This window comes from Sparus aurata, chromosome 15 (assembly GCF_900880675.1).
Source record: "Sparus aurata chromosome 15, fSpaAur1.1, whole genome shotgun sequence".
Taxonomy (NCBI): domain Eukaryota; kingdom Metazoa; phylum Chordata; class Actinopteri; order Spariformes; family Sparidae; genus Sparus; species Sparus aurata.
Window position 1 is genome coordinate 13,270,986 of NC_044201.1, and position 20,650 is coordinate 13,291,635.

Here is a 20,650-nt window from a genome sequence, read left to right on the forward strand (position 1 = left end):
AACACCGGCAATAAAGTTTGTTTTGAAGAAGTTTCTTCACTTCCCTTAACTCCAGCTCTGCATGTGAAAATGATCAAATCAATTCTATCACAGGTAAGTTCATCATTGTCTTTGCATCTTCTTCCTGGTGTCTTACTCTATCACAGGTACACATCTGGTTACATTTCACTGCAGCAATGTAGAGAAATCTCACCTCAAAATCACCTCCAAAATGAATAAACTCTTAATTATAGTATCCTGATTTTTGACCTTATGTCACATCCTTGGATGGATGCATCCCAAATTCCTTCTTTATTTACATACCACCACTGGATGTTGATAATGCATCATCACTTTGCAAGGTAGAATTAAGTGTGTTCATCCGGGTCTTATGTTTACTTCAGCGCTGAGCCGAGGTGATAGAAAACCCGGGTTCAAATGCAGAGTTTGCACATTCCTACTGCTCACGACAGCATGATCTTAGCAGGTTTATGTAGGATTTTTTGGATCCAATGGATAAGACTATTACAGGGTACATCCAAGAGAGTATCCAAGTGTGCAGCAGATGTAGTATGCTGGCAGTGTTGCTTGTACTGCAGTGGGCCAAAAACATTTAATTTAAAAAATATGAACTATGCTTTATGCAGTGAGGTATCATATATATGAGTAGGGGGGGCTTTTTCAAAATGTTGCCCTCACCCTGAAACACTTTGCTCACACCACTGGACAAATTATAACAAAATAATACCTGCAGTCATTGACTCATTTAATTCCTAGTTCTGATTTTGTAAAGACAAAAATCTGATATTTCGTACGCAGTTTTTTTTGGTGCAGTTTTAAAATGGGTGTCGGTGCTCAGATCCAGACTTGATCGTCCAGGTGAAATTAAATGACGTGATGCACGTCTTTGCGCGGAAAACGAAACTTAAAAGTATCCGCAGTCAGACGAATCGAAACAGCACGGCAGTGCGCAGGACGAGCAGCAGAGATAAGACGGGAAGGGAAAAGAGAAAAGTCCTGTGTCGTGTTTTATGATGGAAACTGGAAACTACGTCGCTAAACTGAATGAGTTTACACAGCGAACACGGTGTGGGCTGGTGCAGTACGAGGACCTCGGCTCTGTTGGACCTGACCATGACAGGACGTGAGTTCAGTATCTGTATGTTGTTCACAGCTCGGTGTTTGTTCAGCTACGGGCATGCTCCAGTGAAATGTGACGGTGATATGGAAGCTGATGAAGGTGGAGGTTCAGTGTCGAGATAATACTACAGAATAAAGTTAGCCACCTTGGGGATATGGAGGAGGCTGGTATTTCAGAACAACTCAGACAGCCAACTACAGAAAGAAGAAATATATCCAAAAAGGGAACTGTAGGATTAAACAGAGGTTACACAGCTAACTGTGAGGACCTGTCACAACCTTTTACTTGCATTGTAAAGAGAGACCTTTACAGATGACACATTTGTTATTCAAACAAAGGTGCATGGGAGGAACCTAAACTGAACAAGGCCATAGCCTTACTGTTACACCCATCCCAGAACACAGGGGGTTAATTGCAGAAGGTAAATTCTTCTATGTGGCCTAAAAAGTATTATAAGGTCAGGTAAGGTGACAGAGGAGGGGTATAACGTGGCACTAAATATAATTGAGTACAAGTACCTGTAAAATGTACAGGGTCAGATGTTGGAGTTTCAGCCTATGAATGTAATCCCAGCTGAGCATGTCTTCAGTGTGTGAATATCCTGGTTGAGTCACAGCCTGGATGATTGTTACCTCCTGCAGGCTGAATGTGGTAGTGTCATTTCAGATTCATGAAATTGAATCCTCTCCCGCTTCACCAGCATTTCCTGTCAACTTTAATGCATACCACCAATGTGACGATTCCTGCACAGATTCACCCAGAGGGCAGTCCTGAATGGTAAAGTCTATCCGGATGGTGTGGGGAGGAACAAGAAGGAAGCAAAGCAAAATGCAGCTAAAAATGCCCTGGAGTGGTTGATGGAGTACTCGGTAAGATCACAGTTTTTGGATTGTGGGTGTTTAAAGGTAAAAGGGAACTTGGTGGCAAATGTCTTCTTGATGTATGTTTGTTATCTTGACAGGCAGAAGAGTCAGCAGAAGCTTCGACTGCCCCCGTTCATCAGACCGGTATCACTCAAAGCAACTATGTGTGTTGGCTCAATGAATATGGTCACAAGAACAGGGTGGCTATAAAGGCTGTGGAGGCGACAAGAGCGGGACTATATAATACATTGTAAGTCTCCTAACTGCATTTAAATTCTCTGCTATTTTGTCACACTTTTAAAATGCATTAAATAAAAGTGTTTTTATGATCTTAGTTGCTACAGCTTCATGGTTGGTGATAAGGAGTATCCAGCTGTCAGTGGGAAAACAAAGAAGGATGCTAAGGAGGCAGCAGCCAGGCTTGTGTACGATATGATATGTGGCAGTAAAACTACAGAGGTGAGTTACACACACATTTTCTTCTAGCTAAATCATAGGCCAAAAAACGTACTGTGTTGTGGTGTCACACATTCACCAGTGTGATCCATCTCAAAATTCTACTGGGTTTTTTTTACATTTTCAAGACTTCAGACGAGAATTGCAACCATGCGTCAACTCAACAGAATGTGTCTGATCTCTGGTGAGTAAATAACAACGTTAATGCATTGTTCAGTTATTTTGTCTTCATCAGTGTGACATGTTACCTGTTTATTACAGCAATAAGGCAGGAAGCCTCAGTGTGAGCTCTGACAACAGCTTTACAGGGACAAATTACAAAGGAATTGTCAACCACTACTGTCAGAAAAAAAACTGGTGCCCTCTATACACTGAAGTGAGGAGAAGTGGTCAACCTAATAACCGACGGTGAGTATGAACCTGAACCTCTGTGACCTGAACAAATACTACTGAGACTCAGTGCCAACTCTCGATTGATCAGTCCAGTTGTAAACGATATTCAAAGGTGAACACAATGATTTAAGCAGTTTCCTTCTTTCAAATATGCATTGCAGATTTTTCTACAGATTAGTGATCAACAATAAGGAATACCCTGAGGCTGAGGGTAAGACTGTGAAGGAAGCCGAGCAAAATGCAGCTCGGTTGGCCTGGTCTGCTCTTCAAGAACAGTCAGACTGGGACAGCAAGGTATTTGATGTTTACTACTCTACTTCATGACAAATACACGCTCGGTTACAATAACCTGCCCTAGTTTTAGCTCGGTGTACCTAATAAACTGGCAGCTGATGGTGGTCTGGCAGACTCACGCGGACCAAATTCATCACAGCCTACATGCTTTTATTTTGAAAGAAATTCCCTTAAACTTTCCAGCAAGGCATTTTCTTTTGTTTATATTCCAGGGATTGCACTTTTTTCCTCTTAGTTGGCCTTTGTTTTGTGTTTTTTGTGCCGACATTTTTAGGATCACACCATTCTGTCATGAGTGGTATTTTCTAATACCAACAGGTGACAGCAGCTCTAGACGTCGGTACTTTTGAGTAAAATGTTTCCACTAAATAAATTTGCCCTACATTCTGTGCACTTTTAGGTGTCCTTCAGGTCAACAGTGTCCGAAGATGGTGAACCACAGATGGCTGCAGCGCGATCAGCTACACAGTGAGACGCCTGTTGTCACTAGAGAAGAGCAGGTCATTGAGTTAAATACTGAGAAAGCTGTACTCAGTTTTATCTTTCATTTTATTTTTATTCCTCTAGGGAGTCCCCTGAGTCATCATCGATGAGCACAAGTAACTCAATAGTATTCATGGATTCATCAAACCCTTCCAAGGCTCAGGTCTGTTCGCTTAAAATACTTGAAAAAAATTTCCACTTACTAATTTTTAAAGACTGCAGCACACTATTTGCAGCTTGTAAGTGCAAGAAAGCTTTTTTTGGGTGCATATTTGTGGTGTAACTGAGGTATCGAAGGGATGGTTTGGGTCTTTTCACATGGGGTTTGTAGGAGGTACTTGTCCCTAGATGACCGTCAGCTCTCCCCCCGTGTGGAGAAGCAGCACGTAGTGCCGGCAGAAAGTTGAGCATTGTACTGCTGTAAACCAAACCAGCAGCAACGTTTGTTTTAGCCACCTAAAATAAGTCCTCAATATATGTGTGGCGTAATATGGAGTGCGGCAGGTACATGTGCATCAAAAGACCTGAACTATGACTTAAAGGTGCATTGTGATGCCAATAAAGTGAATACTCTTGAGCAGCAGTTAGCAGTGGTGATATCCTGCATCCCATTTGTGTGAAATGACCTCTAACAGGTCAGGCCATATCTTAAACCTTGCACTTTTAATAAATGAACATGTCACTTAGTAACAATTAACCACTTTCTTGTGTTTTGCAGACGCCCGTCAGGTCATCTGAAGATGACTCACCAAGCAGTATGTCAACTTCCCTGTAAGGCACTTTCTGACCCGACTGCTCAAACAGATTGTGGAGTTTAACACTGGAAACGCTTCACTCAGGTGTCTTGTTATGTTCTCCTAGGGAGTCTGGTGAATCTTCACAAAGCATGGCAACTGATACAAGTAGCTCAGGACGATGGAGCGGCTCATCAAACTCTTCTAAGGATCAGGTTTGTGATTTTCATCACAACCTTAAAAACTGTGATAGTTAGAAGAGAAATCCACCCTCTGATAATCTGCTGCCTCAGCATGTGGAGGGAGCAACAGAATAGTAGTAGTGTCGTAAGAGTAAGAATATCCAAACTATGAAGGGAGTCAAAAGACAATATACTACTTGGCTGTTTTGATGTGGCAGGTGACACGTTGTATTTCCTAATTCTTAAAGAGTAAACAACCTAATAATCAGAGCAGGGCCTCAAAAATGTTAATCAATTGTATTCTTCTATTCTCTAAGCATGCTGTAAAAGGCCAGAAAATGGAAACAAATCATGAGACCCAGTCCAGGTATGAAAATGAACTTTGATTTACAATGTGGCGTGTGTTTTATACTGACGTGGTCTCCAATCTGTCTCCCAATAAGTGATGTGCAATCAAAAAGTCACTTTCTATGTTTTTTTTACTTTTTTGCCTAAACAGTAGTTTTAATCTCGACAGGTTTACTTCAGAGTACGATCATATGAAGTTACTTGGCAGGGGAGGATTCGGTTGGGTTTACAAAGCAACAAATAAACTGCTGAAAAAGGACTACGCTGTAAAGATTGTCCGCTGGGAAGAGTAAGTATGCAGTAGGTGCCAGTGTACGTAGTTGCATGTGCAGTGTTTGATTCAGTGAATGATTTTCTCTTTTGGATTAGGAAATCTCTCCAAGAGGTGGGGACATTATCGGACCTCCACCACCTTAATATTGTCAGATACTACACATTTTGGATGGAGGATTCAGGATACAACTCTACCCAGTAAGTCAAATGCACTTATCATAAAGGAATATTTCACCTGGAAATCAAAAACACATTTTCCCTCTTACCTGTAGTGCTTCTGACAGCGCTGGATGTGAACATAAATGGCGTCGTAAGTCTCAATTTCCTAGTTAAAGGAGACTAATTAAATCAATTATTCTGTTCTTTCTTCCCAGGTTTCCAAATAAATCATCCTCAAAGTACCTTTATATTCAGATGGAGTTATGTGATGGCACACTTACAGCATGGATCGGTAAGAAGAACGGTCAGTCTCCACAAGACTCCAAGAGGCGAGAAGAAAGTCTAAACATCGCTCAACAAATAGTTACTGGAGTTGAATATATTCACTCCATGAAGCACATCCACAGAGACCTGAAGGTGAGCATTTAATGTCCTTGTTCACACTGATGAGGCCCCAGATCCTTCCACAAACTAGACATTGTTAGTCGATCATTTACCTCATGTAAGAATGGGAAGATATGTAAATTTAAGTTCACTTTTATCCTGTCCAACATAATTGCGCTTCATGATTTTACCTCAATAATCATCGAAAGTACTCTTACAACCTTAATTCAGTGAATAAATACATTTGCATGAAAAGATACTGAAATCACTTTACATTTTCTTAGTAAACAAGTATTTGTATTGCATCACAGATGAGACACACATCTTAATTAATGACAAACAAGCAATCGAAGAATTTTAGATAAGGTCTTCCTGCAAACATTTTATATATATATATATATATATATATATATATATATGAGGGAGAGAGAGAGATTAATTTTTTTATTATTATTGTTATATGCGTAAGCCATGATTTCAGCCATTCAAAATATGTCAGGGAATCGATATAGGACTGCACGTTAGTGATCTGAACTTCGTTTTTAAGATTATCCCGAAAATGACTTTGCAATAAAAAACTTGTTGTGTTTTCATTGTGATCAGCGAAACATCCAGTATTTTATCATCCCTATTCTGTATATCTCTTTGGAGTTCACTTGTCCATGTGTTTCATCATCATGTGAGGCACTAGATGTTTATTTGTTGAAATTTCTGTTCTTGTCTCTCACCAATAAGCCTGACAACATCCTGTTTGGAACTGATGGAAAAGCGAAGATTGGGGACTTCGGTCTGGTCACCAGAGATGATGATGATGCTTTGATGGACAGAACAGTAAACAAAGGAACCCCAACTTATATGGCTCCTGAACAAGTGAGATGGTCTATACACAACAACTTTTAATTGTTTTGTGCTTGTTTTTACAAATATGCTCTTCTCATGAGCTGAACTAGGTAGACTGCATACGTGTCCACCACACTTAACAGTGCTCCCTGATTTCCTCAAATCAAAGTGCATACATCAAACTTGTTACAAATTTATGCCAATGCATTATTTCAAGGCTTAGTTGCAAATTTCAGCAGTAAAAATTAATTATTAAAAGGACGACATTTAGGCAGCTTTCTTCAGGAATGTGTTTATTTTCTATGACAGAAGAGGAAGAACTATGGCCGGAAAGTGGACATATTTCCTCTGGGGTTGATATACCTCGAACTCCTTTGGAAAGTTTCTAGCTACCATGAAAGAGGAGAGGTGAGTTTTTTTTAAACAGAATCTAACAGTGTGTGTTGTCAGTAAAGCTTGACAAATGACTTGTCACAATATCATTATATTATAAAGGCTTATGTTTATTATATACAAATAAGAAACCAGTGAAGTATACACCAGGGGTCAAATGTGTAAACCAAAAATGCACTTACACCATTTTCTATGCAGGTGTCCGAACATATAAAAATCCAGAGGGTGAAAATGTGCGTACTGGTACACATCTTTTAACACCATGTGTACCATGCACGCAGTCTTTACGGTGTGATTTCAGTCCAGTGTTTCATTTTGTGGCTGATGCCAGAACGGATGCCTCCAAATAACACTGTTTTTCATCTGTCAGTTTGATCAATTATTACTTGAAGTTAGCAGTCAGTAAAAAGATGCTTCCTCTTCTTCTATAGTAGATTGTGTTTCAAGTATGGTCAGACAGCTCAAGCATGTGCTTCCAATTTTAGGTTGATTGAGGTGTGTGGAACAGACGTACATGGGGTTTTATAAATCTGACAAAAAGATTGTGTATGCATGTTCCCTGTTTAATACATTTGGCCCCAGTAGTATTGGTAGTGTTATTTGCAATATGCTATGTAGAAAAAGTGAATCGCTGTAGATAGCAGATAAGATGGAACTTGTGTTTTCATATTGTTTTTAATTGTAACATTTGATATAATTAGATTCATCGATACATTTTAAGCTGACGTGTTCTTTCATCCTTCTATCACTGCATGGATAACAGGTTTTGGATGATGCCAGACATCAGAAGTTCCCCAAAGAGTTTTCTACGACTTTTCCCCAAGAGGTATATTACTATATTCTTAATATCCTAACTGATTTCTTTGCACCATTAAACAGTATTTCCCACAGGGTGCCTCTCAGTCATGATGGACATCCACAGAGTAGCAGGAGGACATACAGGTGTTTTTTGCCCTGTTACAACCATTGTCTGAAGTGCGTATGTTGACACTGTAGAGAGGAGCTTTAGTGACACTGTAGACTCATAGCATTGATTGTTGTTGGTCCAAAGATCTGTTTTTGTTGTTTCTGTCAGTGGAAAATCATCAAGTCGATGCTGTGTAAGAAGCCAGAAGACCGACCTGAAGCAAGTACACTGAAGGCAGAGCTGGAGAAGTTGGCTCAGACATGCAACGCACAACAAGTGCTTCAGAAGAATGTAACTGTCTAATTATCACGGGGCACACACACACACACACACACACACACACACACACACACACACACACACACACACACACACCTCTAACAACAGGTGGCAGTTAACGTTCAGATCATTGACCATGTGAATAATGACCAACCTGAAGAAGGGGACCTGGTATTATGGATTTTACAATCAGGGAATGAAACATGAAATTACCGTCGTTATAAAAAGCAACTTTTACATTAACTCACATCTGTCCAGCTTTTGTTCTAAATAATCATGTGCCGGTTCATTTCTGTCAACAGTTGACATTGTCTTCTATGCTGGTAATGGATGAATGTGTTTATAAGATGTCCCTTTACAGCCTTTGTTTTTCACTGAATAACTTGAATTGTTATGTCACCAACGGGGCAGTAGTGAGGCTGAGATATAGGGGGGGTTTGCACTTAAAACAGGTCAGCTGTGAAGCTTGGGATGCTTAAAGATGTGTGTCGCAGCACTACGACTGTAAACAATAGGCATAAACATCATATTTATACTGTATAACTTGTGCTTTTATTTTGACGTTTTTGATTGCTTCTAACAAATAATCATGCCCTGTGTTATAACATGGTGAGCTGATAATGAAACGCTGTATTCTGTGCTGGAAGTGGTTAAAAGTGATGTCACATTGCACCTTTTGTTCTGTAATGAATTTAGATGGATTGCAACATTGGATGTGAGTAACTAGGGTGTAATGGTCATTCAACTTAAAGTTTGTACATGTACACTTTGTGAATTTTAGTAGCAGATGGAAGATACATGATATGGATATAACCTTTTTTGGTATCAATCCTATTGATACTGAAGTCAATACTTGGTATCAGTAGTATACTGGTACTTTTAGTATTATGACTGGGAATCTTTTAACTGTCAGCTAAAGTAATCTGTTCATTTATCAACCTCCATGTGAAATGCTGACAATTAAAATGAAAACCGGGGGACACTGAAATATTGACGGTTGTTACTGAAAAAAGAAAACATGTCAAAATACAAAAAATATATGAAAATAAAATGACACCTATAATGTATGTTTTATGTGTGAGTGCCAATACAACTTTTTGTTTCAATACAAATGTCGGTGCCAACGTTTCTTTTTGCAGTTCGGGTTTTGTTTTCAGTGCCAAAATTCGCTGTCACTGTTGTAGCCCAGTTATCACAAGCACGACCATGTATCATATTAATACTTATACTATATTAGTAATAGTGCTATTTTGAATGCTTTGATTGCAGAGGGGAGTCTGTGAGAAATCCCAATTATCTAGTATGTAGAAATGAATGTGGAAAGTCACATAAACTGGTACATTTTATAAACAGCAACATTTTTCCCTCGTCACAAATAATCATGTCCTTGGTTATTACTTTGTCAGCTGGTATTGAAATAATGTATGTGTGTGATGTTCTGTAGCTGGAGTTTGAGTTTAAAGTGTTTAAATTGCTCTGTAATGAATAGGGTGAATGGGAAATTAGCAACTATGTAGAAATGTTCATTCATCCTATGTGAACTCTGTATATGTGCTGGTGTATTTTGTACATTTTGTGAGTTGTAGTAGTGCTTACTGATGTGAAGTCCTGTACTGATGATCTGCTCTGTTTAAACAGTCAGCTGAGTCTGGGTGGGACTTGAATCTGATCTCAGTTCGGGGAATGTGGAAGATCGAGACATCATACTCAGTGTTGTAGCTTTGACTTGTCTCTATGAAAACAATAGATTCATTCTGTAGCTGCCTGCAAAAGTAAAGTGTTTGGATTTCCTGTACTACAAATGCAGTACATGAAGACATGCTATAGACTAGAGGCAGATATGTACGACAGTACCCAAAAGTCATACTTGAGTAAAAGTAAAGATAACTGTAGTTACTGATATCTGATGCAGAACCACAGATATGTGACATTCCAGCAGACCAAGGTGGATGGTTACGGAAGCGCATTGCATTCACTGGATAAAAAAAAAAATCAGACACCTTATCTCGTAATTATGAGAAAAGATCAAGTAATTACGAGAAAAGATCTCGTAATTACGAGATCCTACTTTTACAGTAAATACTCCCGGTAATAAACTGAAGGTATCACGACGGTATCCGGATTTCGACGACATGAGAAAAAACAACAACAAAACATTGTTTCCATAAGTAGTTCAAGATTTATAAACTGCTGGATTTAGCACTTCCTAGACTACTTGCATGCATAATATGAAGTACTTTTACTGTGTACTTTTCGAGTAATCCTGTGTCAAAATCCTTAACAGAGAAAAAGAATAAGGACATTTCGCCCAACTTGTATGTGTTATTAAAAAACGTATTTTCTATTAGTAGACCAAGATTCATATACTGCTGAACTAAGTACTCCCTATACTTGTGTAACTATAGTACTTCATGTACTTCTACTGTGTACTATTTAAGTAATCCTCTGTCAAAATCCTTATCCTCGTATGCTTCATGGGTCTGACTGAGACTGCAGTCTGACCCACACAGTCACCACCAGCCACTCATCAGAGCGGCTTCAGTACGATTACCGTAAATGTTATTCACAATCAACGACGCACCTTTCCTTATCTCATAATTACGAGATCTTTTCTCGTAATTACGAGATAAGGCGACTATTTTTTTTATCCAGTGAATGCAATGCGCTTCCGTACGCTTCCGTAGATGGTGACTCGCCAGATAAAATAAAACCACGTGACGTCCCCTGGATGACGTCAATACGTGGAAAGCGAAACTTCAGAATCAGCATGTCAGCATACAGAGCACGGCTCGACGCAGGACGACGTGCAGAAAACAATACGCGAAGGGAAAAGAGAAAAGTCCTGCATCGTCTTTTATGATGGAAACTGGAAACTACGTCGCTACACTGAACGAGTATGCTCAGAAAAAGTGTGGGACGGTGCAGTACGAGGAGCTCAACCCTGTTGACCCTGACACGTGAGTTCAGTCTCTGTAACGTTATGATGTTCACCCCTCGGTGTTTCCTTTGCTACAGGCATTGCAGCGCCAGTGGAAAATTAATGAAGCTTTTACTGATGGTGGTCTTAAAGGAGAACTTCGGTCGATTTAAACATGCAGCTTCATTGCTCAAGCTTGAATTGCCAGTACCGAAGACGCACTGTTTTAACTACTTTTTTATTCATTTTGAGTCATACACGCTACAGTGCTGTGTTGTAAAGTGTCTGCTGATGTTGCATAACTTTTGGTGTGAGATGTGGAGCATGTTAAGACGCTTAAAACGCAGTGTAAAGTTCTGACCCCATGCTGTTAGCTGTCAATGCTAAATGTCCGTATTCCTTCCAGCAATTCCTTCTGACCTTGTCTTACAACCCGAACAACAACGTAAGAGCTAATACAAAAACAAATACAAAGCCATTAGTCCATACATCAGTAACTAGCTTGTAGCATTTAGCTTTACTTTACAAAAAATTAACTCAAATTTCAACACACACACACACACACACACACACACACACAAGCCTTTACATTGTTGCCACTTCAACCGGGCTAATTAAATCACTCTTGTAGTTAACTTCAACACCGTAGTTATTTTCCTTTATCCGTGAATTTCCTGTTGTCCATGTGACACTCCCTGACCTTTCTCTATTAATTTGTTGCCGTCCTTTTGTCCGTTTACAAACTCTTTCAAAATAAAATACGTCGGTTTAACCGGAAGTGTCAAAATAAAATATATGAAATAATACATGGTAAATAAAAACCAACATGCACTATGTTGATGTCCTTTACAGGCATGCTCCACTGAAATGTGACGGTGATATGGATGCTGATGAAGGTGGTGGTGGTGGTTAAGTGTCAAGATAATACGCACAGAATACAGTTAGTCACCTAGAGGAGTTTGGAGGAGGCTGGTATATCAGAACAAATCAGACAGCCAACTACAGAAAGAAGAAATATATCCAAAAAATGGAACTGTAGGGTTAAACAGAGGTTACACAGCTAACTGTGAGGACCTGTCACAACCTTTTACTTGCATTGTAAAGAGAGACCTTTACAGATGACACATTTGTTATTCAAACAAAGGTGTATGGGAGGATCTTAAACTGTCCAAGGCCAAAGCCTTACTGTTACACCCATCCAAGGACACAGGGGGTTAATTGCAGCAGAACAATTCTGCTATATGGCCTAAAAAGTAATATCTGGTCAGGTAAGGTGACAGAGGAGGGGCACAACATGTAACTGAGCACAAATACCTGAAAAATGTGTTTGAATAATATACATGTTAGAGTTTCAGCCTGTGGATGTAATCACAGCTGAACACGGCTTCAGCTGTTGAGTCACAGCCTGGATGAATATTACCTCCTGCAGGCTGAAAGTGGTAGTGTCGGTTCAGATTCATGAAATTGAATCCTCTTTAGCTTCACCAGCATTTCCTGTCAACTTTAATGCATACCACCAATGTGACGATTCCTGCACAGATTCACCCAGAGGGCAGTCCTGAATGGTAAAGTCTATCCTGAGGGTGTGGGGAGGAACAAGAAGGAAGCCAAGCAAAACGCAGCTAAAAATGCCCTGGAGAGGTTGATGGAGTACTCGGTAAGATCACAGTTCTTGGATTGTGGGTATTTAAAAGTAAAAGGGAGCTTGGTGGCAAATGTCTTTTTGATGTATGTTTGTTATCTTGACAGACAGAAGAGTCAGCAGAAGCTCCGACTGCCCCCGTTCATCAGCCAAGTATCACTCAAAGCAACTATGTGGGTTGGCTCAATGAATATTGTCACAAGAACAAGGTGGATATAAAGGCTGTAGAGTTGACAAAAGCGGGACTACATAATACATTGTAAGTCTCCGAACTGCATTCAGATTCTCTTCTATTTTGTCACACTTAAAGGGATATTCCGTCTAAGTTTAATCCATGGTCTAACATACCGTGACACCGAGTGATACCCCCCTCGAGAGATCAACTTTTCCAACTGCTAGCTTATGTAGTTTTAGCAACCTCAGAAGAGACCGCACGATAACAATACACTGCAGTCTATGCCTCCAACCAAGAAACTGCCATCAAAAAGCCACTCATAGCCACAAATTATACTCAGAAGAGCACCAAACTTAAGCAACAGTAAAAATAGGGTCCCAACACATAGTTCGAGGCATCAAACATCTGCTAGCTTAGCCGGATTTCTGTTGTAAAGAGAACACAACTCACCACTCTCCTGCAGCAACTTGCTCGTTGTGGGGATGCACTGCGAGACAATTACAGAGTGCAGTAGAGTTCCGCAGCTCAGGGATGAAAATGTATAATTATTACTCCATGGAAATGCAATCAAAGTGCACATGTGTCTTGCCTACCAGTTTATAACAGTTATTATCGAGAGCGGACAGGAAAAAGACAGAATTGAGCATTTCTAACTGCACTCGGTAATCGACTCGCAGGGCTTCCCCACAACGAGCACAGTGCTGCAGGAGAATGGTGAGCTGTGTTCTCTTTTCAGTAGAAATACGGCTAAGCTAGCCGATGTTTGATGTCTTGAACTATGTGCTGGGACCCTATTTGTACTGTTGCAGAAGTTTGGTGCTGTTCTGAGCATTATTTGTGGCTATGAGTGGCTTTTCGATGGCGGTTTTTTGGTTGGAGGCATAGACTGCAGTGTATTGTAATCGGGGGGGGGTTACTCAGTGTCACGGTGTGTTAGACCGTGGATTAAACTTACAGTGAAATATCCCTTTAAGAAATGCGTTAAATACATTTTTTTATGATCTGTAGTTTCTATAGCTTTGTGGTTGGTGATGAGGAGTATCAAGCTGTCAGTGGGAAAACAAAGCAGGATGCTAAGGAGGCAGCAGCCAAACTTGTGTATGATACGATATGTGGTAGTAAAACTACAGAGGTGAGTTACACACACATTTCTTCTGGCTTAATCATAGGCCCAAAAACGTATTGTGTTATAGTGTCACACATTCACCAGCGTGAACATCTCAAAACTGTTTTTTTAATTTTCAAGACTTCAAAAGAGAATTGCAACCATGCGTCAACTCAACAGAATGTGTCTGATCTCTGGTGAGTAAATAACAACGTTAATGCATTGTTCAGTTATCTTGTCTTCATCAGTGTGACATGTCACCTGTTTATTACAGCAATAAGGCAGGAAGCCTCAGTGTGAGCTCTGACACCAGTTTTACAGAGACAAATTACAAAGGAATTGTCAACGACTACTGTCAGAAAAAAAACTGGCGCCCTCTATACACTGAAGTGAGGAACGATGGTCCACCTGATAACCGACGGTGAGTATGAACCTGAACCTCTGTGACCTGAACAAATACTACTGAGACTCAATGCCAACTCTCGATCGATCAGTCCAGTTGTAAACAGTATTCAAATGTTAGCTCAATGATTTAAACATTTTCCTTCTTTCAAATATGCATTGCAGATTTTTCTACAGATTAGTGATCAACAATAAGGAATACCCTGAGGCTGAGGGTAAGACTGTGAAGGAAGCCGAGCAAAATGCAGCTCGGTTGGCCGGGTCTGCTCTTCAAGAACAGTCAGACTGGGACAGTAAGGTATTTGATATTTTCTACTGTACTTTATGACAAATACACACTCAGTTACAATAACCTTCACAAAAGTACAGATTTATGGCAGGACTGTTGTATGAACCTGCACTAGTTTTAGCTCGGTGTACCTAATAAAGTGGCAGCTATTGGTGGTCTGGCAGACTCACGCGGACCATATTCACCACAGCCTACATGCTTGTATTTTGAAAGCCATTCCCTTAAAATCCCCCAAATTCTATGCATTTTTAGGTGTCCTTCAGATCAACAGTGTCCGAAGATGGTGAACCAAAGATGGCTGCAGCTTCACTGTGAGGCACCTGTTGTCATTAGGGAAGAGCAGGTCATTGAGTTAAATACTGAGAAAGTTGTACTCGTGTCTCTTAATTTATCTTTCATTTTATTCTTGATCCTCCAGGGAGTCCCCTGAATCATCAACGCAGAGCATGTTGATGAGCACAAGTAACTCAATAGTATTTGTGGATTCATCAAACCCTTCCAAGGCTCAGGTCTGTTTCCTATTAATTGTTTAATTAAATCTTTCATAGGCAAAACAAAAATCTGCACTGATGACAGATGACAGATATTTAAAAAAATGCAGCACACCAGTAGCAGCTTGTAAGCACAAAAATGTTGTTTTTGGGTGCATATTTGTGGTTTAGTTGAGGGTTTAAATTATATCAAAGGGATGGTTTGGGTGTTTTGACGTGGGGTTTGTAGGAGGTACTTGTCCCTAGATGACCGTCAGCTCTCCCCCCGTGTTGAGAAGCAGCACGTAGTGCCGGCAGGAAGTTGAGCATTGTACTGCTGTAAACCAAACCAGCAGCAACGTTTGTTTTAGCCACCTAAAATAAGTTCCACCTAAAAATATTTTTATCCCTTAAGTGTACTAACATTGCCTTCAAACAGCCTTTCCCCTTGACACTACATTCCCTCGACTGTACAGCATCTGTATTTCTGCATTTGTGTGGTGTAATATGGAGTGCGGCACGTACAGGTGCGTTTGTGCATCAAAAGACCTAAACTATGACTTAAAGGTGCATTGTGTGCGTTATGGTCGAAATTTTTGTTTAAACCGCTCAGAAAATGTACGTTATCAAACAGAATGTAAGGAAGGAACAGTTTATTAAGACGTCTATCTCCTGTGTTCGCAGAGATGTCAACCCTTGTTAGCATGCTAACCAGCTAGCCCTGGCGCGTCCTGTCTCCTAATACCAATGTGTAACTCAAGGACAATAGTATAACCCACTGTAGTTTCAGAAGGGACATGCATGTGAAGGGTGAGGTGGCTACTTTTAATGAGCTGTCTTAGATTTTTTATTCTAACAAACACAAAATGGACCTCAAAGATGCCGATAAAGTGAATACTCTTTAACAGCAGTTAGCAGTGGTGATATGCTGCATCCCATTTGTGTGAAATGACCTCTAACAGGTCAGGCCATATCTGAAACCTTGCACTTTTAATAAATGAACATGTCACTTTGTAACAATTAACCACTTTCTTGTGTATTGCAGACGCCCGTCAGGTCATCTGAAGATGATGCACCAAGCAGTATGTCAACTTCCCTGTAAGGCACTTTCTGACCCGACTGTTCAAACAGATTGTGGAGTTTAACACTGGAAACGCTTCACTCAGGTCTCTTGTTATTTTCTCTTAGGGAGTCTGGTGAATCTTCACAAAGCATGGCAACTGATACAAGTAGCTCAGGACGATGGAGCAGCTCATCAAACTCTTCTAAGGATCAGGCTTGTGCTTTTCATCACAACCTTAAAAACTGTGATAGTTAGAAAAGAAATCCACCCTCTGATAATCTGCTAACTCAGCATGTGGAGAGAGCAACAGAATAGTAGTAGTGTCAGAAGAATAAGAACATCCGAACTATGAAGGGAGTCACTCCAAAAGACAATATACTACTTGGCTGTTTTGATGTGGTGGGTGACACGTTGTATTTTCTAATTCTTAAAGAGTAAAGAGTATGTTAATCCATGTTATTCTTCTATTCTCTAAGATTGCTGTGAAAGACCAGAAAATAGAAACAAATCATAATGAGATCCAGTCCAGGTATGAAAATAAACTTAGACTTACAATGTGACGTGTGTGTTTTATACTGACGTGGTCTCAAATCTGTCTCCCAATAAGTGATGTGCAATCAAAAAGTCACTTTCTATGTTTTTTACTTTTTTTGCCTAAACAGTAGTTTTAATCTCGACAGGTTTACTTCAGAGTACGATCCTATGGAGTGCCTTGGCAGTGGAGGATTCGGTTGGGTTTACAAAGCAAGAAACAAACTGCTGAAAAAGGACTATGCTGTAAAGATTGTGCGCTGGGAAGCGTAAGTATGCAGTAGGTGCCAGTGTACATAGTTGCATGTGCAGTATTTGATTCAGTGAATGATATTCTCTTTTTGATCAGGAAATCTCTCCAAGAGGTGGGGGCATTATCGGACCTCCACCACCTTAATATTGTCAGATACTACACATTTTGGATGGAGGATTCAGGATACAACTCTAGCCAGTAAGTCAAATGCACTTATCATCAAGGAACATTTCACCTGGAAATCAAAAAAGCATGTTTTTCCTCTTACCTGTAGTGCTTCTGACAGCGCTGGATGTGAACATAAATGGTATACTAAGTCTCAATTTTCTAGTTAAAGGAGAGGAATAAATTAATTGTTCTGTTCTTTCTTCCCAGGTTTCCATATAAATCAAAGTACCTTTATATTCAGATGGAGTTATGTGAAGGCACACTTACAGCATGGATCCATAAGAAGAACGATCAGTCTCTGCAAGACTCCAAGAGGCGAGAAGAAAGTCTAAACATCGCTCAGCAAATAGTTACTGGAGTTGAATATATTCACTCCATGAAGCACATCCACAGAGACCTGAAGGTGAGCGTTTCAAGTCCTCTGGTTTACCCTGACGAGGCCCCACCAACCGCCTGAGACAGATCCTTCCACAAACTAGATATTGTTAGTTGATCATTTACCTTATGTAGGCATGGGAAGATATGTAAATTTCACTTGACAAATATCCTGTCCAACATAATTGCACTCTTGTAACCTTAATTCAATGAATAAATACATTTGCACGAAAAGATACTGAAATCACTTAATATTTTCTTAGTAAACAAGTATTTGTATTGCCTCCCAGATGGGACACACATGACTTCAGCCATTCAAAATACGTCAGGGAATCGATATAGGACTGTACATGAGCGATCTGGACTTTGTTTTTAAGATCATCCCAAAAATGACTTCACAATAAAAAACTTGTTGTGTTTTCATTGTGATCAGCGATACATCCAGTATTTCATCGTCCCTATTCTGTATATCTCTTTAGAGTTCACTTGTTCATGTGTTTCATCATCATGTGAGGCACTAGATGTTTATTTGTTGAAATTTCTGTTCTTGTCTCTCACCGATAAGCCTGACAACATCCTGTTTGGAACTGATGGAAAAGCGAAGATTGGGGACTTCGGTCTGGTCACCAGAGATGATGATGGTGCTTTGATGGACAGAACAGTAAACAAAGGAACCCCAACTTACATGGCTCCTGAACAAGTGAGATGCCCACCACACTTAACAGTGCTCCCTAATTTCCTGAAATCAAAGTGCATACATCAAACTTGTTACAACTTTATGCCGATGCATTATTTCAAGGCTTAATTGCAAATTTCAGCAGTAAAAAGTATTATTGAAAGGACGACATTAAGTAGCTTTGTCCGGAACTGTGTTATGTTTTTTTTTTTTTGACAGGAGGAGAAGAACTATGGCCGGAAAGTGGACATATTTCCTCTGGGGTTGATATACTTTGAACTCCTTTGGAAAGTTTCTAGCTACCATGAAAGAGGAGAGGTGAGTTTTTTATAAACAGAATCTTACAGTGTGTGTTGTCAGTAAAGCTTGACAAATGACTTGTCACAACAACGTTACCTGTGTTTCGTTGTTTCTGAAACAATGACAGTAAACATCTATTCTTCTACAATCTATTGTTGTTATAAAGGCTTATGTTTATCATATACAAATAAGAAACCAGTGAAGTATACACCAGGGGCCAAATGTGAAACCAAAAATGCACTAAAAATGCTCTTAACGCCAATTTCCACGCAGGTGTCTGAACGTATAAAATCCACAGAGGGTAAAAATGTGCATCCTGATACACATCGCGTGCAGCCTTTTCGGTGTGATTTCAGTCCGATGCTTCATTTTGTGGCTGATGCCAGAACTGATGCCTCCAAATAACACTGTTTTTCCATCCGTCAGTTTGATCAATCATTACTTGAAGTTCAATTTTAGGAAGATTGAGGTGTGTGAGGAAAAGACGCGTGGGAACAGACATACATGTTGTTTTATAAATCTGATGTAAAGACTGTGTGCATGTTTCCTGTTTTATACATTTGGCCCCAGTAGTATTGGTAGTGTTATTTAGATGGCAGATATGATAGATTCATTGATACATTTTAGGCTAACATGCTCTTTCGTCCTTCTACTGCATGAATAACAGGCTTTGCTTGATGCGAGACACCAGAAGTTCCCCAAAGAGTTTTCAACAACTTTTCGCAGAAACTAATCATCAAGTCGATGCTGTGTAAGAAGCCGGAAGACAGACCTGAAGCAAGTACACTGAAGGCAGAGCTGGAGAAGTTGGCTCAGACATTCATCGCACTACGAATGCCTCAGAAGAATGTAACTGTCTGATTATCACAGGGCACACACACACCTCTAACAACAGGTGGCAGTTAACAGTCACATCATTAACCATGTGAATAATGACCAACCTGAAAAAGGGGACCTGATATTATGGATCTTGTAATCAGGGAATGAAAAATGAAATTATCGCGTTTTTAAAAAGCAACTTTTACATTAACTCACATCTGTCCAGCTTTTGTTCTAAATAATCATGTGCCGGTTCATTTCTGTCAACAGTTGACATTGTCTTCTGTGCTGGTAATGGATGAATGTGTTTATACGATGTCACTTTACAGCCTTTGTTTTTCACTGAATAGCTTGAAAATTGTTATGGTCACCAACAGGGTAGTAGTGAGGCTGAGATATAGGGGGGTTTGCACATAAAACAGCTCAGCTGTGAAGTTTGGGATGCTTAAAGATGTGTGTCGCAGCACTAAAACTGTAAACAATCGGCATGAATATCAGTCATCATCAGTCAAGCATGACTATTTGTCATATTTATACTACATAACTTGTGCTTTCACTTTGACGTTTTTGATTGCTTCTAACAAATAATCATGCCCTGTGTTATAACATGGTAAGCTGCTAATGAAACACTGTATTCTGTGCTGGAAATGGTTAAACATGATGTCACATTGCACCTTTTTGTTCTGTAATGAATTTAGATGGATTGCAACATAGGATGTGAGTAACTAGTTTGTACATGTACACTTTGTGAATTTTAGTAGCAGCTGGAAGATACATGAAATGGATATAACCTTTTTTGGTATCAATCCTATTGATACTGAAGTCAATACTTGGTATCAGTTGTATACTGGTACTTTTAGTATTATGACTGGGAATCTTTCAACTGTCAGCTAAAGTAATCTGTTCATTTATCAACCTCCATGTGAAATGCTGACAATTAAAATGAAAACCGGGGGACACTGAAATATTGACGGTTGTTACTGAAAAAAGAAAAAGTCAAAATACAAAAAATAAATGAAAATAAAATGACTCGTATAATGTATGTTTTATGTGTGAGTGCCTATACAACTTTTGTTTCAATACAAATGTCGGTGCCAAAGTTTCTTTTTTCAGTTCTGGTTTTGTTTTCAATGCCAAAATTGGCTGTCGCTGTCAGCTGGAGTTTGAGTTTGAAGTGTTTAAATTGCTCTGTAATGAATAGCGTGAATGGGAAATAAAACATTAGCAACTTCGTGGAAATGGTCATTCATCCTCTGGGAACCCTGTATTGTGCTGGTGTATTTTGTACATTTTGTGAGTTGTAGTAGTGCTTACTGATGATCTGCTCTGTTTAAACAGTCAGCTGAGTCTGGGTGGG

General features: G+C 39.7%; 1 protein-coding gene across 1 annotated transcript; it reads left to right on the forward strand.

The window, feature by feature from the left end:
* The first annotated feature begins 825 nt into the window (after positions 1–825).
* On the forward strand, positions 826–20,527 carry LOC115596794 (uncharacterized). The gene is given in 38 exon segments (XM_030442209.1): positions 826–1,123; positions 1,872–1,989; positions 2,082–2,233; positions 2,319–2,442; positions 2,568–2,623; positions 2,701–2,847; positions 2,994–3,126; positions 3,527–3,594; positions 3,694–3,772; positions 4,328–4,380; positions 4,471–4,558; positions 4,843–4,892; positions 5,043–5,162; positions 5,243–5,344; positions 5,521–5,722; positions 6,425–6,559; positions 6,839–6,937; positions 7,686–7,748; positions 7,998–8,129; positions 10,827–11,065; positions 12,565–12,682; positions 12,775–12,926; positions 13,851–13,974; positions 14,089–14,144; positions 14,222–14,368; positions 14,515–14,647; positions 14,891–14,949; positions 15,057–15,147; positions 16,154–16,206; positions 16,297–16,384; positions 16,648–16,700; positions 16,852–16,971; positions 17,052–17,153; positions 17,331–17,526; positions 18,064–18,198; positions 18,394–18,492; positions 19,142–19,193; positions 19,196–20,527. Coding segments are annotated over 38 exon segments (4,191 nt in total). The 5' UTR covers positions 826–1,010; the 3' UTR covers positions 19,336–20,527.
* The last annotated feature ends 123 nt before the right edge of the window (positions 20,528–20,650 follow it).